This window comes from Triturus cristatus, chromosome 4_1, assembly GCF_964204655.1.
Source record: "Triturus cristatus chromosome 4_1, aTriCri1.1, whole genome shotgun sequence".
Lineage (NCBI taxonomy): Eukaryota > Metazoa > Chordata > Amphibia > Caudata > Salamandridae > Triturus > Triturus cristatus.
In genome coordinates, this window is record NC_140585.1 from 883,271,709 (window position 1) to 883,293,255 (window position 21,547).

The following is a 21,547-nucleotide window of genomic DNA, read 5'->3' on the forward strand; positions in this document are numbered from 1 at the left end:
GTTAGTGCACTGTCGTTGAGCTCCCATTCGTGGGAGGGGGATTTCTGCCTGCTTAGGGCGTCCGCAATGGTGTTGTCCTTTCCCGGGACGTAGTCCGCCCTGAGGGTGATCCCCTGAAGAACAAGCCAGTTCCAGATCTTCTGCGATTCGCGCAATAGAGTGAGCGAACGCGTTCCTCCCTGCTTGTTCAGATAATGCATCGTCGTGGTGTTGTCCGTTCTGACGAGCACCTGGGAGTTCTGGATGCGTGGTAAAAAGGCCTGCAGCGCTAGATACACAGCCCTCAACTCCAGCAGATTGATATGGAGGCGTTGCTCCCGATCCGACCATTTGCCACTTACTCTGAGGTCCTGAAGGACAGCTCCCCAGCCCGCTAGAGATGCATCTGTGGTGATCACCAGTGGCGCTGCTGGAAGCAGGAACGGTAGTCCTCTCGAGAGGTTTCTGGAATCCTTCCACCACTCGAGACTCTTGGATATTTGCGGTGTTATGCTTATAATGTCCTCGAACGAACCTGTACTCTGAGTCCACTGGTTCGAGAGAGCCTCCTGCAGTGGGCGCATCCGCAGCCTGCAGTGAGGGATGAGTAGTATACAAGAAGACATCATTCCCAGGAGTGACTTGAAGGTGCGAACCCTCAGGGATTTCCTTGATGCCACCGTCTTGGCCAGCGATATGATCCAGTGTTTTCTTTCGTCTGAAGGAAATGCTCTTGCGCATTCCGTATTCAGGGAAGCCCCGAGGAAGGTGATGCTTCTCGTTGGGGACATATGTGATTTCTGAAGATTGAGTGTCAATCCTAGATGTTGGAAAAGATTGGTACAAGCGTTGGAGGATTTAGTTGCGCCTACGGCCGTGGGCGCCTTGACCAGCCAGTCGTCTAGGTAGGGGAAAACTTGGTGACCCATTTGACGTAGGAAAGCTGCCACAGGAGAAAGGCACTTGGTGAAAATCCGCGGAGCGGATTTGAGGCCAAACGGAAGGACCTTGAACTGGTAGTGCTGTCCTGCCACTTCGAAACGTAGAAACTTTCTGTGCCCCCTGAGTATTGGGATGTGATAGTAAGCATCCTGAAGATCCAAGGATGTCATGAAATCTCCTTCCTCCAGAATGCCTAGGATTTCTTGGAGCGTCACCATCCTGAACGACTGACTCTTCAGGAAAGAGTTGAGTGCTCTGAGGTCCAGGATGGGCCTCCACTTCTTTTCTTTCTTGCGTATCAGAAAGAAACGGGAGTAGAATCCTTTGTCCCTCTGAGCTGATGGAACTCGCTCGATTGCTCCCTTGCTTAACATCTCCGATATTTCCCGGAGCAGCAGCCGCAGATGTCTGTGTGGAAACCTGCGGGGAGGGGTTGCAGGCGGGATGGCGGTAAATTCTAGGGAATGGACGAATCTGAGGAGTTGGAGCACCCAACGATCTGAGGTGATGATGCGCCAATTTTTTAGGAAATGGGTCAATTTTCCTCCAATTTGTGAAGAAGAAGATGGTAGCTGGACTGGCTGGAGTAAGCGGTCACTGGCGTCCGCCGGTGCCCCTCTTCTGGTTCTTACCCCTGAAATTAGATCTTCCGTAAGATGACTGTCGACCCTGTTGATGCTTTTGCTGGTACTGGGTCTTATTCTGGAAAGAATATGAGGACTTATTCTGGAAGGATCCTCTGTAGGAGGACTGACCTCTAGATTTGTTGCCCCGAAAGGACTGGTTCCTTGCCTGCAAGGTTCCAAGCGCTCTAGCCGTGTCCGTGTCCTTTTTAATGGCTTGGAGCGCCTCGTCAATTTTATCTCCAAATAGATGCTGTCCGTCGAAGGGCATATCTAGCACCTTCGTCTGCACTTCCTGCCTGAACGACGTCGCCTTGAGCCATCCTTGGCGGCGCAGGACTGCAGCCCCAGCCAGTTGACGAAAGCCTGTCATGGCTACATCTATGGCGCAGTCGATGATCTCGGCCGCAGAAGTCTGGCCTTCGGAAAGTAGTGCCTTCACCTCATCCTGAACCGCACTCGGAAGTTCTGCTAAATATGAGGCAATATCCTCCCAAAGTTGGCGGTTATAACGCCCTAAAAGGGCTATGGAATTGGCCACCTTGATGGTCATTGCCGAAGTGGTCGAAAACCTTTTGCCTATTGTGTCTAATTTTCTGCCCTCCTTGTCCGGTGGTGCTGACAGAGGCGAGGAGGGATTTCGAGAATTTTTCTGGGCTGCTTGGGTCACGACAGAATCCGGCTTCGGGTGGCCAGTCAGGCAAGCTGGTGCCGTGGACGGTGCCTTATACTTCTTATCCAGGCGTGGAACAACCGCAGGAACTGAAGCTGGCGTCAGCATCAACTTCTTTCCCTGGTCCCAGAGGAAGTCGATGATAGGGATTGATTTGGTCGTCTTCTTCGTCTGCTCTTTAAAGTCATGGAGGAAGCATTCCGTCTCCGCCGACTCCATGACCATATGGAACCGCGTCGCAGCCCGTTCAACGAGCTTATGAAAACCACCAATATCCACAGGTGGTGAATCCGCCTGGCGCGGTTGTGGGGAAGGTGGTGAAGATGCTACATACTCCTCCTCCTCCTCATCCTGGTCCGAATGGTCTCCCTGGACCTCTCCTTCTTCCATCTCCTCAGCCTCCTCATCCGATGACTCTATCACCTGAGGTGGCGGCTCATGGCAGACCTGCGTAACCGGCCGTGATTGCCTTGGGGCTGTCGTTGGGGGGTTTGTAGTTGGCACTGGGACCCCTGTATCCAGCCTTGGTGGTTCCAGGAAACGTTGTTTGTAATCCCTGATAAGGAACTTGAGGTCCTTAACTATTGCCAGAGGGAGGCAGACCATTGGAGTGACCTCCGTGCGGACTTGTTCCTGGACGGGGCGCTCCTGCGCGCTTGAGTCTTCCTGCTCCTCGTCCGTGCTTTGGCATTTGACAAACAGCTCGGAAGGGGAAGTAGCTTGTTGAAAGAGCTCCTCTTCGGACTCTTCACTCTGCAGAATCTCCAGAGGTAAATTGGTTTGGACCTTGCTTGGAGATGTTGTTTCCGGGGTAATCTGTGGTCTGGAAAGTTTGCCAGCAGATCCTTGCACAGAAACCTCCGTGGTTTTCCGTCCCACGGACGACGACGACATTCCCGTCGATGGCTCCGTCGTCGACGGTATGGCTGTCACCAACGGCGTCCCCATCGACGATATTTTGCTCGTCGACGAAGTCTTCGTCGACGATGCGGTCGTAGACGATTCAGTCGTCGTCGACGCTTCCGTCGTCGACGCTTCCGTCGTCGACGCTTCCGTCGTCGACGCCTTCGTCGACGATGCCTTGGTCGTCGACATCTTCGTCGACATCTTCGTCATCGACGCGCTCGTCATTGATATCCTCGTCGTCGACTCTTCCGTCGACGGAGGGCTCCTCATCGACGAGGTCCTCGACGGGACTATCTTCGTCGTCGACGATGATTTAGACGACGGTTTTAAGAGTATAATAGACGAGATAGGGGTACCTGCAGACGATGATGAAGGGGTCGTCGTCGTCGACGAGCGGACCGACGCCGCTGTGGATGTGGACACGGTCGTCGTTGCTGTGGAGACATATCCTGATGGCCTTTTTTGCGCAGAGGATGGTGTCGCAATTTTTGTGGCCGACAGAGTAGGCTTCTTGAACGTGAGAGAGAGATCTTGTCAGACACTGAAGATTTCGAAGATCTTGCCTCTGAAGACGTCTTGTGTGTCTTCTTAGGAGGAGCGTCTGAGGGGCCAGGAGATGTCACTCTCGGCCTCTTCAGGGAGACTTCAGAGGCTCCGGAAAAGCTCGCCTCTGAGGACACCACACTCTCTCTGTCCTTGAGCCTGTCCAGCCAAATAAGCAGGCGGCCCTCCCTGTCTCTCAAGGTCTTATGTGGAAAAGACCTACATATTTTACAGTCCTTAGGGACGTGGTCCGGATAAAGGCAATACAAGCATAGTTCATGCTTGTCGTCCACATGAAGCCTCTTCTTCCCACATGAAGAACAAGCCCTGAAAAGGGCTTTCTTCTGGGATTCAGACATGCCAGGAGTTGTAGATGAAATAAACACTCACTGCAGCAATAAGAGGCCTGAAGTAGTCAACGTCGAAATCCTGAAGAAGAAAGTCACCAAAAAACGTGAATAATCTGGCTTGAAAGAAATCCTGAGGAGAACTCAGGCTGGAGACTCCCTAGCACAACGTGCGGTAGAAAATCTGAGGGACTGAGGCTCCTGCCAGGAAGGTTCTAGAGGGAGGTGATAGCTGATTGGCTGACTCTAAGAGTTTGGTCCTTTTTACATAAGGACTAAGATAGGCGGCTAAGGGGAGGCCCTTAGGCCTATTTTTCTCTATGTATGTCTATAGGACATTACTTTTTTATGTACCGGAGGCTCCCGTCTCGACGACGGGGAATGATTCAGGCATGTGAATCTATGAAAGACACCCCTAATACTGGATAAATATAATGCTAGCTGAGAGGGTGGTGTACAAGGGTCGTGGCTGCGCCCAGAAATGAGCTAAACTTTGTGGATGTTGGAAAGAATATTGAGCTTTTGTCTGTGATTTGTTTCCTCTGGATGCTTACAAAGATCTACGTCTGGCTATTTGGGATCAAATTCAGTTGTCAGTGCTTGGGGGAGGGGGGCGGAGGGGGGGGGGGGAGAGGCTGCGAATAGTGTGTGCTGAGATGCATCTACTTTGTTAATCATGCCGATGCACAACCATGTTTTTTTCTGTATTTTTAATACAATGTAAATGAAAAGATTTAACAAAAAGAAAAAAATACCTAAACCCTTAAAGCCAACACCCAAACAGTAATACACTCACCCTAAACAATGGGTTGTCAAAGCTATCCAGGGTGACTGTAGCCAGTAACCAGTTAATGGAACACAGTTCTTTCACAGGAGTAGAATCGATTTTAGGACACAACTAAACAATGGAAACAGTTTCTACTAATGTCACTTTTTATGCCTTGAGGGCTGGTGGGTGAGTTGTATTTCAGCAAGTCACCAGTCATGGTCAAGATTTTTTAGTGGTAGCGGCACCCACAGTAGTAACTCACACAGGGTCAGTAGACTGCACCTTTGTCTAGCAATCTCTTGAACCATATAAGCTAGAGATGATTTCAGTAGTTCCGGAATCAGGCTGATTGCATCCAGCTAACATAAGCAGACCACACACCAGGGGTTGAAAATAGACGTTCTCCAGGTCGTACTGAAGCGCAATGGAGGTAAGTATATGCACAGGTGGGTTTGGATAAAGCAAACTCACACCTCCTGATATGTGAAGGTGATGGAGTAGCGTATTGACCAAGTCCTAGATCTACTTCTGCTTGGCAGCTGGGCTGGGGCAACCTTGATACGTCCTGAACAGATGGTGTCCGAGCTGGCCCCCTAACAGGTTGTTCCAGCCAAATAGACCTTGCATTTGCTTAGAGTGAATCAGGTGTCTCCTGGCAGTCACAGGTTGGAAGGTCATCCTTCTCTTCCCAGATCAAGCAGCAAAGCCCCACAAGGAGTTTCAGGTGCAGACATGGTCCAGAATTGTAACGGCGGTGAGATGCACGTCTAGCTCTTGTTGTCATCTCTCCTAGGCCCTAGGCTGTTGCCAGGCCTTCTTGGTGTCAAGTTGATGTGCACATCAAAGTACTGGCTGAGAGAGCCCATAATTATACTTCTCTGTGGCGTGACACTGCCCATCTGAAGGGGTGGAATTTTCAAACGTTCTGTAGCCCATCTAATCCTTGAGAAGCATGTTCCTGTTATGGTTGGCCAGTTTTTGCAGACACCCTGCGTGAATCAGAAGAAGGGTGCGTTTGGCTGTAGCATGGAAAAACCGGCCTAGGACAGAGGAGCTGAGTTGGCTACCCCCCACCTAAGTGCATTAGATTGAGGAGGATGACGGGTGAGTGTGGTAGTAGGCTACAAAGTTTAAGGGACTTTGGTACTCTAGAACAAACAAGACTACCAACGCCAGACACACACACGTTAAAGGCATTCTTCAAACATGTCCCAGACATGATGAAGTTATGTGAGCCTGGGTACATCCTTTTCTGATGGGGTGGGGGGGGATAACTGAGCTTGGTAGGCTGTCCTCACCCATAATGATGGAGAGGGCAGTAACCACTCTGACCTAGACTGGAAGAAACCGCTCTACTTCTTCCAGTTATATACATTTCCCTGGACCACAGAGCACACTTTCTTCTTAGGCGTGATAAACACTTTGTGGATTCCAGGGTAGAAAGACCAATGTCAAATGGCTTCTGGCCCAAGGGGGCATTTTCTATTTATTAGAATACATTACCAAATGGAGGGGGTCTGTAAAAACTTTTGTCCACCTTCCTCATGCTTCTGGCCACACCGTCCTGAATATTCAATGGCTTGGCAAACCAAATACTCAGGGTCACCAAAGAAGCCTGTTGTTCAGCTGGTAAGTCGAAACAGTCACAGTCTGGCCACGTTGCTCCAGTGCCAAGCACTGACAGTGCAGGTCAGCTTCAAATAACTGAGACTGGCATGAGCAGCATGTCTCAACACTGGTTATCAGAATAGGCAGGTATGAGTAGTAGAAAAGTGTACAGAATACAGAAAAAAAGTCTGGCTGGAAGAATCATGAACGATGTGTGCGAAGACATTAAATTGGAAAGGAAGGACTATGGTGTGAGATTTTACAGGCACATGAAAGTGCGGAGTCTGAGCATGCGCAACCACCCTAATAGTAGCCCAAATATTTAACTTTTTGCTGCACAACCAGGTTCTGGATCCCAAGACTGTGGTAAAGATAAATCTGGAAGAAGGTGGATTAAACTACTGAGTACTCTTGATCAATAAAAGAGGAGAGAATAATTCATGAGTTGCATACCCTTTGGGGAAGCTGATGGGTGAATATTCAAACTAACATCTCATCACACTACCCGCATATCGAGTTTATTATAAACTTTATGTAGTTAGAGTACTGAAGGCGATGGCCTGATTTGGTCAGGCACAGCCAATATCTGCCATTAAATTCTAGGTTCTTATCAATACACGTAAATAGGGGATTTACTCAAGCATTACTGGGTAATGGGACTAATTTCTCAATAATACAGGATAACGTTCAAAGTGATACGGATTAATACTGTCCAAAGGGGCTGAAAACGTCATAATTAAACTATTTGTGCAAAGCATGATGATCTAGACACTATTCTTTTTACAAAATACTCAACATTCATAGCCTCTCCAACAATACCCCGTATCCCTCTTTAACTGTAAGAAACAAAACCATATCTGCTGGCACTGGCCAATTCACATTCCACTTCACTCACGCCTATATTCCTTTCTCGCCTGTTTGAAGATTGAAGCACCGTAAATGCATATCAGGTAGTGAGAAGTTAGCTAATCGATGTACTAATCTGGGTTCTTCATTGAGTTTTGCCCAAAAAGTTCCTATAATGTCAGCCATTACTGCCATTGAGATCTATCTAACTCTCTATCTAGGTAGAATTAGGTCTATTTGTCGGTGAAAATGTTCTACTTTTTCCTATTCACAGACATTCCCAGAATGACACCTGGAAAGCTGTGCCAGGCACAGGTTTTTCCAGGAATACTAGAAAGAAGGTCAGCTGACTTTTAAAAAAGTCTTCTATTTCTTCTGTAGAGTGCTCCATAGCGGAGTACTCCACACAGAGGATGTAGGATCCCCCGTGCAAATTCCTTTTTTGCCTTTTTGACGGGGAAAATATTTTGCCTTATGGAGCCAACCATTCTAATAGAACCCCACCAATTCTGGGGGTGATCCGTTCCCCTTCCCATCCTTAGTTTGTGTAGAAATCCTACTGTTTCCAGGGCTAAAATGGGAATGAGAGTAGTTTGTGAATGGTGAATATGTATGGGTGTTAACAAACTTCCAAGGCAAACTTTGCATTGGAATGCCAACTTCCACACCTTGAGTGGGATTTATGGGTGCAGAGAACTGCGTACTTATGGCAGATATCTCTGCACACATAAATGAGTTCCACCTGGCAGGAACTTCTTTGTAAACTCCCAGGATGTATAAACAGGGGGAATTCGGTCCTCAACCTGTTTGCAACCGAATCTACCTTTGTGAATAGGGCCAGTATTGTTCAATCACATACACCAGCATGAAGAGCACTTCAGACTTATTGGGATGTTGCTGGGACACAACAGGTAGTTTGTAAACATTGATATCAAGCTCAGCAATAAATTACCTTTCTTGGAGGCACATGTCAGAGTGATCACAGAGGTGTCAAGTTTCCCAGATCCAAGCGTATAATCTATATTTTCAGCTCTGCATTTTAGGACTTGTAGACCTTTTTTATCGTAGTATAAACCTTGCACTATAATTGCAAGAATGCAAAGAAACCGGAGCTGCATGAGCTACAGACGCATGAGACCTGGGCAGCTTGAAAGCTCAGTGATCCAGATGGTTGAGCTGCAAGAATGGAAGAGAAGCACACAGCACAAGGGATGAGTATCAGAACAGCAAGTGCAGTGTTTGAGATATTTTTATTATTGGCCAAGTTTAGACTTTTTATTATGCAAAATATAAGCACAAAATACACACTTGGAGTACAGTATTTTGGCTGAGTAACCTTCAGCACAAGCTTTTTCTGAAGTGCAAATAGTTTATGTTAGGCCTGTAAGACCTTTCCTACTGCTTTAGTTCAAATTTCGGTACTACGGAGCATGCTGTGATATAATTATGCAATGCTGCAGTTGGCTTACTCCTGGTCATAACCTCAAGATGTGTCCTCCATGTTGTGAATAATTTCACTCCATGTCTCAATGAACCTGTGCTACTTTTCCAACGTGTAGATGTATAGCCCAAACGGCAGCAAACATCGAGACGGGGGGGGTGTGGGGTGAGAGAGAGACCAAGGTGACTAGTCTTTAGAGGAAGATGTCTGTGAAAGGGCAGAGAAGCCAAGGCAGAGTTGGCAACAATGTTAAGCTCATGACTTAAGTGACTCTGCCACGACCCTTTATGACTAAGGAGGCACTAGCCTCTCCAGTGTTGCATGTAATTTTCCCCGCATTGAATTTATTTAATGCTTCGTTAGGCTGCATTCTTTTATTTTCAAAGTCAGTCTTTCACTGACTCCACAAACCCGTACTATCACACTGCTGCGTGGGTGACAGGTTCTTCCTAAACAATTGCATTCACAATTTTTTGTATTTTTATTTGTGTCAAGATTTAAAGCTTTTCTGGCATATTCACATATCTGGCTCCTTTGTAATACTGTTTTACTTACCGAAGGCTAGAAAGTTTAATTCCTAACGGTCAGCATATAAAAATATATTTGATGCATCCGCTGAAAATGTTATGCAGCAACAATTGGCATGGCTTATGCAATTTCTTAATAAAAAGGTTTTACATTTTAGAAAAAAAAATGGAAGCTCGTAGCCTGAAATTGGAGTACAAAACAAGTCAAAATATGGGTCTTCTAACCAAGAAGAGATTTTTCAGCTGAAACTATTGCTTCCCACATTTTAACGTTGATATTAAAAGAAACTCTGTTCTTCAGGTAATGATGGGCACTACCGACAAGGGACTCCTCTGAGTTGTGGAACGCATGTTGTAATTCTTAGAGTTCTGCAAAGTCTCTTGTGTAAAAGTAAGCCAGAGTCAAATTTCCAATTCAGACACTATAATTAGTGCCTCTAGCTGGGCTTGTGTGACAAAGAAGATTCCAAAGCCATCTTTGGATGACACAAAGCTCTCAAGTCCTTGATCTACAGCATGTGTCGGAGGTAGATGAGAGAGCCAACGCCTCTTAACTAAGACTATGACTCTTTATTTTAGCACCTCAGTCATGGGCTTCTGCTGGGCTCCATTCAACTTTCTGGAAACAATATATTTTCTGGTTTGTTGGTAGAAATTTGATGTCAACCTATGAATAAACACCCCTCAGCAAAAGTTGAAAGGAGGTGTGCTTTATCTTCCAGTTATGTGAAATCCTTGCTATCCATGAATTGTAGACACAATGGAAGCATGACATGAAGCAGTGCTGCATTCGCATTCCAAAGGAATTCTCCCTTCGTGGTTCAGAAAGAGTTGATGAAGTTCAGGTAAGCGTTCAAGAATCCCATGGGGTCCTCCAGCTGGGGGTAGTGGCTTATGTGATCATCCAGAACTGTGACAGTGGACTTCGGGAGCAGTTTCCTGTTGTGAACAAGCAAATATTAGGTCAACTCTGAATGACAACTACAACCTGAAAACAAACGTAGAGCATATTTTGGAGAAACAAATTGTTAAGAGTACATTTGTTTTAAACATCTTAATGTGCTGCAATTTCGGATTCCCAAATCAAACTTCCTTTTATTCAGGATGCACCATCTTGAAAATCCATGTGCCAGTCATACATCTTTTAGATGACATCACATCATTATGTACTTCTTGCACAATTCTAATTTCTACCAAATAATAATTCGAATCAGCACAATAAAGCAAATCATTGAATTGACACAGATTTCCAAAACCGTCCCACGAGTTGATATACAGTGATAACATTTGATGCACTCTGAAAAACTTTCACATCTATGGAATCCGGCTGCTATATTCAAGAAGGTGATTTATTTCAGTGTGTATTGTTCAAGGTAACTTGATCTACAAGTGTCTCTACCTAATTCTTTTTATAAATATGTTTTTATTAGTTTCAAAACAAATATTTCGACATTGCTGGAATACAATTACTGCAGGTGTTCACCCGGTAATAATGTACTTTGATCACTCCCATAAACCAGTGAGGTAACCGTAGTACTCAAACAGTATTGTAGTTCACCTAAGCAGTTATTTCTTCATAACAGCCCCAGCAGGATTACAAGTTAAACATCATTAGAGCAAACCATACTCAATGAGGACCACAGGAAAGGCACCTGGACCCCAAATTTAAAGAAAACAAACAAAGCAAATACTCCTCCCCCACCCCAATACCCCCCTTGGCATGACACACATATCAAGATGCTATGAACCTTGAGGTTGTAGTACAGCAGCTCGGTATATAGGTAATATACAGTGCATATCAAGAAGAAAAAAAAAGTCTATTGCCATAGAGCTAGATGGAAATACAGTCAGGGATATGGCAAGGACAATTAAGTAGATGTGGGATCTATTCCAGTCAGGGCATGTCATCCACATCACTAGCTGAAGCCTCTGCCTCCTGGTCAGCCTCCAAAGCTTTTTACAAGACCATCAATGCTTCCCAAGCCCTCGCCGCCTCCAGAGCTTTTTCGCTGCTTGCGCGGCTATCATTTTGTAATCTAATTATGCCCTCGCAGTCCGCCAATTGAATAAAATCAGTTCTCCCCCTCCGGATGTTTGGTCCCTTCTAGGACTTCCAATGCGCTGTAATATCCCTTTTGGCTAGCAGGAGGCCTAGATCCAAGAACTTGCTGGCTACCTTGTTCTTGGAGGTGTGGGGGAATCAGTGCAGCAAGCAAGGGCCCATATGCGGGTTTAACTCTTCTCAGTAACATCAGTTAATATGGCCACTACCTCCTCCTAATATGTTCCCAGCTGGGGACAGTCCCACAACATGTGGCGGAAGCTGGCACCCTCCGTGCGGCATTTCGGGCAGACAGCAGTAGTCGTATTAAAGTATTGGTTAATCTTCGCTGGGGTAAGATACGCCCTATGTAAGACAAAGAAGTGCACGAGCTGAAAACGAGCATTCCTAGAGCTCTTCCATGCCCGTTCAACCAGCTCTGCCCACACCTTCTTGGGGACCTCAACACCCAAGTCGTCCTCCGATTTCTGCTTAAGCCCCAACAACGGAGTCAGTCTCTCATGCGTAATTCGCCGATACAAGCTAGTAACTGCTTTAATGGATCCCGCCGCTAAGACCACATACTGGCAAACCATGGAGGTCTGAGGTTCAGCGAGCCCCCCCTCCATCGCTTTTGGATGGCCGAGACCAAAGCTTGAATGGAATAGATAGTCCCCGCGAGATAGATCGTACCGATCCCGCAGCACATTGAATGGCAACAGGGTATTATCTTCGTATAGGTCCCCCACCGCCAACAATCCCCTCTCCCCCCAATCAGTCAACACCGTCCAGTTACCCCCGTGTGGTAGCGCCATACACATGGTCAAAGGGATTTCAGGCGCGTACAGGCGTGCAATCTGTGCTCTCTTCTGAGATCTATTCCAACCAAGTCTGAGCGTTCTCAGCTCTGCAGTACGTGACCTGAGCCACAGTGGTTGCTGTAATAATGCGAGCCAAGATCTGTCCAGGCACCCGGCCACCTTCCCGCTCGCCCACTCCACGATATTCCCTCGCCACTGCCTGGGTAAGCCACTGCAGCTGAGCTGCCAGATAATAGGTCTCAAAATCAGGTACCGCCAATCCCCCTTCCGCCCTCCGACGCATAAGTCCACCCGCCGCCGTCCAGCAGCCCAGATAAAACTTGTGATCATCGCCGTAACCGTTTAAATATTGATGCCGGGATCCAAATGGGGAGAGTTCGGAAAAAATATAGAAATCTAGGGAGTGCTACCATTTTAAGAAGAGCAACACGGCCCGCCTGAATGCCCCGAATAGCTCTGCCCACATTGCCCTCCAGTAAATCAGCCTGTGAGTGATAAATACGGGTCCCTAAGTATGTCAAGCAATCATACTCCCATTGTACTCCAGCTTTGGTTAAGGAGCCCCTATCTATTAGGGTCGTGGGGAACAGACACGACTCCGCCAAGTTCACTCTGAGTCCCGCTACATCCTCAAGCTCTTGTAGTAAGCGTTGCGCTCCTGCAAGGGCAACCTCAAGTGTCCGCCAAGAACATGAGAAGATCATCAGCAAACAACGCGATATAGTGAGTGATACCACTCACCGCAAGACCCGAATACCTCCTCCCCGACCGGGCCTGCGCCGCCAAGGTTTCTATGGCCAAGGCAAACAACAGGGGGGAGAGTGGGCACCCCTGTCACGTCCCGCGGCTCACCTCCCACGCCTCTGAAATCAGGCCGCCCCTTTTGACCCAGGCCGTTGAATGCTGGTACAACAATGCCGTCCAAGCCACAAAGTCATCGCCTAAACCAAAAGTGCGCATAACCTGGAACAAATAAGGCCATTCTAAACTGTCGAAAGCTTTTTCGATGTCCACTGAAAAAATAGCAGCAGACGCCTTCGAATATGTCTCAGCTTCCAATATAGTAAGCAACCGTCGCACATTATTGGCAGTGTTGCGCTTCGGAATAAAGCCCGCCTGGTCGTCATGCACCAAATGGACCATATGAGGCAGTAGACGGGTCGCCAGAATCCGACTTAAGATCTTATAATCGGTGGTCAGCACAGACAGCGGGCGATACGCGGTCCTATCAGAGGGTGACTTCCCTGGTTTCAGCATTGGGATAATGATGACCTCTCGGGTAGTGACAGGAAGGTGTCCCACGTTTTTAGCCTCATTGTAAAGAGCCACCAATTTTGGGGCCAAGAGGTCAATGTAGGTCGGGTAAAACTCAATCGGCAAGCCATCCACTTCGGGAGTCTTTTTGCGCGCCATATGTTTAATCGCCCCTCTAACTTCCCCCAGTAAGTCTGCCTGTGCCCTATCAAGTTGTAGAAACTCAGCCGCCACCAAAAACCCCACTAGAGCGTCCCCAGTCGATGTCACCTTGCTCCGATATAGCTCCTTGTAGTAGGAGTAGAATTGAGCATTAATCCCCTGATGCATATAGCAGACTTCCCCTGTTGGGCTGTGCAATTCCAAGATTACCGCCCCTCTCCTCGCAGCGGATTATGATCTGAAAGCGTCCTGGTGATGTATTCAGTGTGTGTGTGACTGTAGTGTGTAACTCCTGGGAGCACAGTATAGCATCTAACCTAACAAGGAGCTCATGCAGCGCTGAAAAGAAGGAATAATCTCGCTCCCTCGGGTGATGTGCCTGCCATGTATCAATCAATCCCCAATGATCCTGCCATTCCCGTCTGGCTCTAGAAACCCTACGAGTTGGCGCTGCAAGGAGAGGCGGATGCGACCGATCCAATAGGACATCAGTAACAGAGTTAAAGTCCCCACCCATCAGCACAGTACCAGTCAAGAAGGGCACCAACTTCCTAGACAGTAAATCAAAGAAAGCCGGTTGGTCCACATTGGGCGCATATATACTGCCCAGCGTAATCTCCCTGCCATTGAGCCTACCCGCAACAACTACATACCTTCCCTCTGTGTCTACTTCCTGTTGCACCAGTTGGAAAGGAACCCCCGCTCTAATCCATATCAATACGCCTCGTGCAAAGGCCGAATAGGCCGTACTGAAAACCTGTCCCCTCCGCCTACGCTGCAGGGCGTGGCCCTCGCGTTCTGTGATGTGTCTCCCGAAGGAAGGCAACGTGGATCCCCCTGCGCACTAAGTAAGCATGCACCTTGTGTCGGCGCTCCATAGTATGTATGCCCCTGACATTCCACGATATGCACTTAAACTCATTCAGCGGTCCCATGGCAAAAACTGCACCCAGTACCCCAGTGAAGTTCTAAAAGTGCCATGCCAAGGTTTCAACAAAACTTCCCCAACGCCCCCTCCCAAGGACAGTCACTATCAAACGAGCTCCCATCCAAACTATAGTAAACTAGGAATAATCCTCCGTCTAGTTCAGAGGTACAAGTGAGCGCAACTGTCTGGGGATGCATGCCCAGGTCGCTATGCATCAGCCGTAGTAACCCTATGCTAACTCTGGTCCCTTAGAACCAACGTATTACTAAATGCCCTGAGACTGTCGCAAATAGCCCAGCCTAACAATATAAATTCACACAATGTCATCCACACTCTGAGGTGTTACCACAGGCAGCTTCACACTGAGAAGTGTCCGAGTCATTAGTGGCCGACTCTTCAGTAGAACCAGCGCCATCCTCCGATGGGGGTGGGTTTCGGTTCTGCGACAGGGACACCACCACTCGCAGTGCCTCAGTCCGTTCCTTCTCAGCCTGTGTCCTGGAGGGTTTCCTCAAGGCCCTTGGCCGTGATCTGCGGGGGAGACGTCTTCCGGAGGCCCCAGGTTTCGGGTCCGGACCCTCCCGGTGCATACCGCCTATCAACCCGCCCTTATAGCTTGCCAACTAGTCCCATGTGTCCGCAGGAGAGTCAAAATAATGAGTGGTGTCTTCAAGAGCAACACCCAGGCGAGCCGGGAACATCAGAGAGTACCGCAGCCCCTCATCTCTCAGCGCTTTTTTAACCTCCAGATATGAAGCCCGCTTCCTCTGTACCTCCAAAGTGTAATCCGGAAACAGGGTGACTTTACTATTCCCCACTACAAATGTTCCAGCAGTCCGTGCTCTCTGCAGCAACAAATCCCTGTCCCGAAAATGTAGAAGCCGGGCCACCACCGGCCTCGGAGGCCTTCCCGGGGCCAAAGGCCTAGCTGGCACTCTGTGGGCTCTTTCCAAAGTGTAGAAGGTGGAGAGCCCCTCTGGGGCCACTACAGACTTGAACCAATCCTCCAGGTAGGCCACCATGTCTCCCTCTTCCGTTCCTTCCGGCAGCCCTACCACCCAAACGTTGTTCCTTCGATTGCGCCCTTCCGCATCTTCTGCCCTGCTTTCTAGCACAGCCACCCTGTCCGTGAGGGCACCCAACCGCTGGTCCGTCGCCTTCGGCACAGGCAACAATTCTGCAAGGCTGGCCTGGGTATTCTTAACCCTCGTCGAGAGTTTCTGGTGTTCTTCGCGTAGCAGGCCCAATCCGACCGCCACCGTGCTGATGTCCTGATGGAGGGTGGCCTTCGTGTCAGCAATGGCGGCAAGTATTTGTTGCAGTTGTTGCCGCACTGGATCCTCCGGCCCCTGTTGACTGTTCAGATGCGCTCTCTTCGGGATCCAGTACAGTCCGGGTGGTCTTGGCTCTAGGTTTACCCATGGCTGCGCTCCAGGAGACTGCAGGGCTCAGTGTCAGCGTGACGCACTATGGGCCACCTCGTTCAGTGTTTCAGATAGCACCCAGGCCCCAGGTCTAGCAACTGTTCAAGCACTCACCCCCCCCCCCCCCCACCCCCTCTCGGTGGTAACCAGCAAGGAGGAAATCAGGCAGGCGCCCCGTTTGTGCAAGGAATACGGGTTCTGCGCAGTAAAATGTCCCCCTCACTCGCACAGTCCCTCAGCTCCGGGTTCTGACCCGGCTGACGGCCACAGCTCCAGGTCGGGCTCTCCGGAAGTCAACCAGTAATTCCCCTCGGTATGACTCGCCACTGGTGCCAGGGAAGAGGGCCCGACTAGCCCCCTTCATTCAGGGCTCTCTCGAATATCCCAATCAGCCGTTGCCTGAGCTCCCCAGGCCCACGCACAAAATGGTGTCCGCGTCCCTCAAGCCCAGGTCACACCACTCACTGTTCGCCGTCAACCTCCAGCAGTCCCCACAGGTCGTGCCCACTCCGGGGCCCTGGAGAATTCCCCTCTGTTCCGGCGATGCCCTCAGATCTCGACACTGCTACCCAGGTACTGGTGTCGTGGCTCACCCATCGGGTCCGCTCCAGTGTCCTCAGGGCAACCTCCTCATGAACAAGTCATTCGTCAGTTTCACTGTCCCCAGGGTGCACCTTCGTGATACTCAGCTGCGATCTATTACAGGCGGGCCCAGCCAAGCGCCGATCGTCCGCCTTCCGCGGCCCAAAGAACCCGGGGGGTCACCTCGTGCAAAGTACGGGTCTCTGCGTTGCTCTCCAGCCGGGACTCCAGTTATCACAGGGACCGCCCCTCTTGCCTCAATGCGTGGCTGCTACCCTCCGATTCAGGCCTATTAACACCGCTCCCGGCATTCAAACTCGGTCCACTTACTCCCCATCGTGCCGCAAAGTAGTAGGCAGGAGTAGGGCATCAAAAAGCGGACCCAGGTGTCAAATTTGTCAGGAGAAGTGTTCGGCTGATGCGGAGCTACTCGCTCACGCGTCCGCCATGCTCCCCAATCAAGCCACGCCCCAAGTGTCTCTACCTAATGAAAGTAGATCAGCTCGCACCTTCTATAGAAACACATTTTTTTTTACTTCCTTCTTAAAGTGTATAACAATTCATGGTCCAAATGGAGACGAAATAAACTAAAGTTAACACAGTTGAGTAACAGATGTTTAGGTCTGGCTTGAGAGTAAATTGACCTTATGTGTTGTAGAGGAAAAGATCTTTCACTCCATAGATGCCGAGGCTGAACCCAGAAAGCTGTACATTTCTGAAAAGTAGGTAACATTTGGATTTCAGCAAGGGGTTATGCGTGTACATTGCTCATGGCTTTCCCACCAAAACTAATCTTACCAGTAAAAAAAAAAGTAAAATAAAAAGAAGAAATAGGTTACAAATTTATCATTTGTAATTTTTTTGCCCTCTAGCTGGTTTACAAAGTTAATACACTGTTATGTCCACTAGAACCTTTGGTTGCAGGATGTATTGTTTGCTGGTTGTTGAAAAGCATGCGAGTCAACAACTGAGCTGCAGCTTACAGATTTTTCATTGTCTTCCAACTATGCTTCAATTCGTATGGTAAAAATGAATAAATGGAAAATGGATATGAAGCAGACCTATGCATTTTTTATATGCACTCACGATACTGAGTTGAAGAATAGTGGTTATTTGTACAACTCTGAATTTGGGTTTACCCATACAAATCAGATGTCATTTAGCAAAATGTGTTTTTTTTTTTTTAATACTGGCTTACGTTTGGTAGCCAGAATTGAAGAGAAATTCAATTGATAATAGCAAATGCTCTCCTAATCTTTATTCCCTCACTTCATGTGATAACACCTTTACCCCCACTTGTGTGCCTGGGCCTACTGCCCCCGACACAAGAAAGGCCTCAAAACGTAACATAGAGATATAAAACAATCTGCCAAGAAAGGGGTGCGTGGCATAGATGGTGATCATTAGTTAGAATTGCTCCCAACCTCCTCAAGTATCAGTTATCATATACCACATTAGCACAGACAGACTCCCCCAGAAAGCACCCTTGTGCGGCTTTCACATAGGGCCATACAGGACCAGGGGCAGCAGGAAGGTGCAAAAGGGGGCTTGAAGGTTGTTTTACTCAAGATGGCAGTTCCCGTGCTACGGCACCAGACTGTGGCAGTGGGGCGTGTCTGAGGGAGCCGCTGGAGACCCAGGGCCAATAGCTGAAGGAGGAGTGCCGCCCCCTAGAGAGTTCTGAAACCTCCGACACAAGTGGTTTTTGGAACTCTGGTTGCAGTCCTGGATCTCCCAAGACAAACTGCCGCCTCGGTTTGTAGAGGAATGGGCCATAGGTCAACTGGCCCAGAGTCCCTCACCCGGGACCCCAGGACGCCCACTAATCGCCGGGATCCGTAATCACCATGACAAGGATACCATTCTCTGAGAGGCCAGAGAACAGCCCGACCTCCACTTCCAAGACTCGAGTATTATGGTTTTCCCCAACTATACCTGGGCCGTCCAACTTCGCAGGCAATACTTTGACAAGGTCAAACAAAAACTGTGTACTCATAACCTTCATTTTATGTTCACCTTCCCAGCGAAACTGAAAGTGATCAATTCTAAAACCTATTTCTTAGATGCGCCCAAACAGGCCTGGGTTGTTCGGTCGAGTTGACAAGACTGGCGATGCTGTACCAGGGCCCCCAGGGAGCTCCTTACTCCTGCATCCAAAACCTTCAAGGAAGACACAAACAAGATCCCACAGGCGCTGTGCGCACCTCCGCAGCCACCTCAACAACTCTGGCTCCAACGCAGAGCGCACGGCCACTGGCGAGGACAACAAGATCGAGCTTGCTTTGTGCATGCTGGGACTCCCCGGCTCCCAAGCTGGAAACGCCAAAGGTTCACCATAATGTACTGCCTGATCCTGCCATTTCAGCTGGGCGGTCGATGTTCCGGCAGGGGAGAGTAACTAATCAAATGACACATTGTCATCATGCATAGTTCTTGCTATGTTATCTTGCAACTTAGGAGGTCTCTATTATTTACGCAGTTCAGTGCTTTATTAGTGGGTTGTTGTGCTTTGGCTTAGAGCGACAGATGCTTCAGGGACAGAGGTATGGGGTAAAGGAAGTTATGTTTGTATTTGTTTGGTTATACAGCTTTTAAGTCACAGCCACAATGGCCACCTGCCTAGCTCTTGTACCCACAAGGGCCCCCTTGGCCCAGGTTGCCACTGCACTAGCGGCCCCCAATGTGCGCTCATGAGATTGGGCTCCTTTCACCAGGATGACCAACCCCATGACGGCAGTTAAGATTATGTCCTGGAAAGTGAATGGCTAGCTGGACTGCATTGAATGCACAGCCATACTCCAGTACACTAAACAACTCTAGTCCGCTATTTTTATGAGCAGAAAACTCACCTAATGGGCGAGCAGTGCCCGTTCCTCCAGCAATATGGCTATGACAGAGTGTACCACTCTGGGTTTACCAGGGGGTCCCGAGCAGTAGCTATTCTGCTACACAGAAGGTTTTCCCTGGCAGTGGACAATACGCACGTAGATCCTCACGGAAGATACATTGGGGTGGAGGGCCTGCTGGTGGTAAACAGTAGAATTTTCTCTCGGTCTATGTGCCAAACCAGATGCTCTTCCCTATGCTGAACTCCCTGACATCAATCCTTTTGGGCTTCCCTCTCGTTACCACCATAATTGGAGGAGATTTCAATGCAGTCCCCAACCCAGAGATTAACTTCACCCCCCCGTCCCCCGGGGACAGGACGTCTGTCCCGATCCCACCAGCTTACAGCCTGGATCGATTCCCTTGATGCGTGGAGGACGTGGCACCCCAAAATCCTGTGTACACACACACTTAAACGGCCAATAAGACATACTTGTGTATCGACCTCGCGCTACGGACATCCTGCAGATGTCCAGGGTCGACATCCTTCAAAGAGGGATTTCTGACCATACGTTGCTTATTATGCACCTAGGGTTCCAGGAGCCAACCAAACTTCCCATGTGGCACCTCAAAGCATGGTACCTAACTGTGCCAGCTACATTGAATTTGAGATTCGGTCTTATTTTAGGAATAATTGTGGGTCTGTGACCTCAGCAAGCACCCTTTGGGCAGCTAGTAAAGCTACAATTAGAGGTCCAGTGAAACAGTACATTGAGGGAAAGAGAAACTTGCGTACATTATAACCATAGAGGCCCGTATCCTTGCCATGGAGACTTCGGCTCTAACAAAGGCATCAGAGGAGCTCCACCGTCAACTGGCAGTGGCGAAAGTCTCAGCTAAACATATCTCTCTCTCTCTGTTATTGTTGGGCGGCAAAAGTCAGACATATATATGAGCATGGCGAGAAGTCCAGGAAGCTCCTTTACTGGCTGGCGACCAGAGAGATCACCGACAGAATGGTCTCCCGAGTTACAGATGTCAAGGTTTGGTTTAGAGTCCACACCCCTGACATTGTGCAGGTGTTTGCCCACTACTACCTGGATATATACGCCCACTGGCCAAGAGCCCTGTGGGAACTGGCACAACCACTGCTGGCAGAGATACCACTGCCCTCGATCCCTTAATCACTGGCCTGGGACGTAGACCAACCAATCACTGTTGACGAAATCGACACAGCACTAGAGGACATGCCACTTAAAATGACTGCTTCTAGTTAACCTTCTGCCTTGTAGGAAAGCTTATGCTCAACACTACAGAACTTAGTTGGTTTTGTGACAAGCCACTGGTCAAGCCTGCAGGCCTTCCAGGAAGGATTGATATTGCACAGTGTTAATGCCCAGAGACAGGCATTTTATTCCATGTAAGCACTTCCTAAGTTACAACTGTAGCAAATGATGGTTTGAATGTGTCTGGTATTAATATTGCAATGGTACTTTCTCTGGACTTATATTTTTGAGTGATGTTTTTAATTAAGTATTTTAATAGGGATGGTATGTCAGAGAGTAAACAGTGGTAGTTGGTAGTAAAGGTTTTTATGGATGGGGTTCACATGAGAAATGGGTGCATGGGGCCAGGTTGCGATGTCCTCGTTTTTTGATGTCGTCAATGTGGGAAGATAACATTTGTAAGGATTGAAGGACCAATAGCTCTGGCCACGAAGTTGAGGGCCCCCTCGTATTGAGATTTATAGAAAACAAAATGAAATGCACTCCAGAAGTTAAATTATTTCTGAAAGGTAAGGCACAAGTGGGCTTGACCTATTTATTGTGAAAACGATATAGTAAAGCCAATAGGCCTTATTTTATTACAGGGAATCGCACAGATTAACCTAGTAGGCTAGGGTCTTGATTACCCCTTTGATAGCCCCTCTTGTAGACGATTTGCATATACAGAGAACTTGTTGTGCTGTGTTAGGAAGGACTGTATATTAATTCTCAACTTTAATTGTATACATAATGTAATTTTATGTCTGCGTAACAATAGTTGCCTTAAGAGAAAGCTTATGCAGGGTACAGTAGTCACAAGGTGGGTATAGTGAGTAGCAAGTGATAAAGGCTACAGGCTTGATTGTATCACTGGAAAGTTATGTCAAAGGCCATTGTTCTATTACCTAAACAGTTGCACCGCACATGGCCAACCACTGGTATTGCAACACCCACCCTACTTTCTCCCAATAGAGGAAATGGAGGCAGGGACTTAAATCCAATAGAAAATAATGTTAAAGTAAATTCATTTATTATTAAAT

The 21,547-nt window shown here is 48.3% G+C and overlaps 1 protein-coding gene across 5 annotated transcripts in view; it reads right to left on the reverse strand.

Annotated features, from left to right (window-relative positions):
- Window positions 1-8,467: 8,467 nt before the first annotated feature.
- The window catches only part of MEST (mesoderm specific transcript), a 336,158-nt gene continuing 323,078 nt past the window's right edge, over window positions 8,468-21,547 (reverse strand). For all 5 annotated transcript variants that reach the window (XR_014981372.1, XM_085653607.1, XM_085653609.1 and 2 more), the window contains one exon: window positions 8,468-10,143. Coding sequence is in view for 4 of the 5 variants with exons in the window: in XM_085653607.1 (XP_085509733.1) it covers window positions 10,026-10,143 (118 nt within the window). In the remaining variant the exon portion in view is untranslated. The remainder of the gene's footprint in view (window positions 10,144-21,547) is intronic.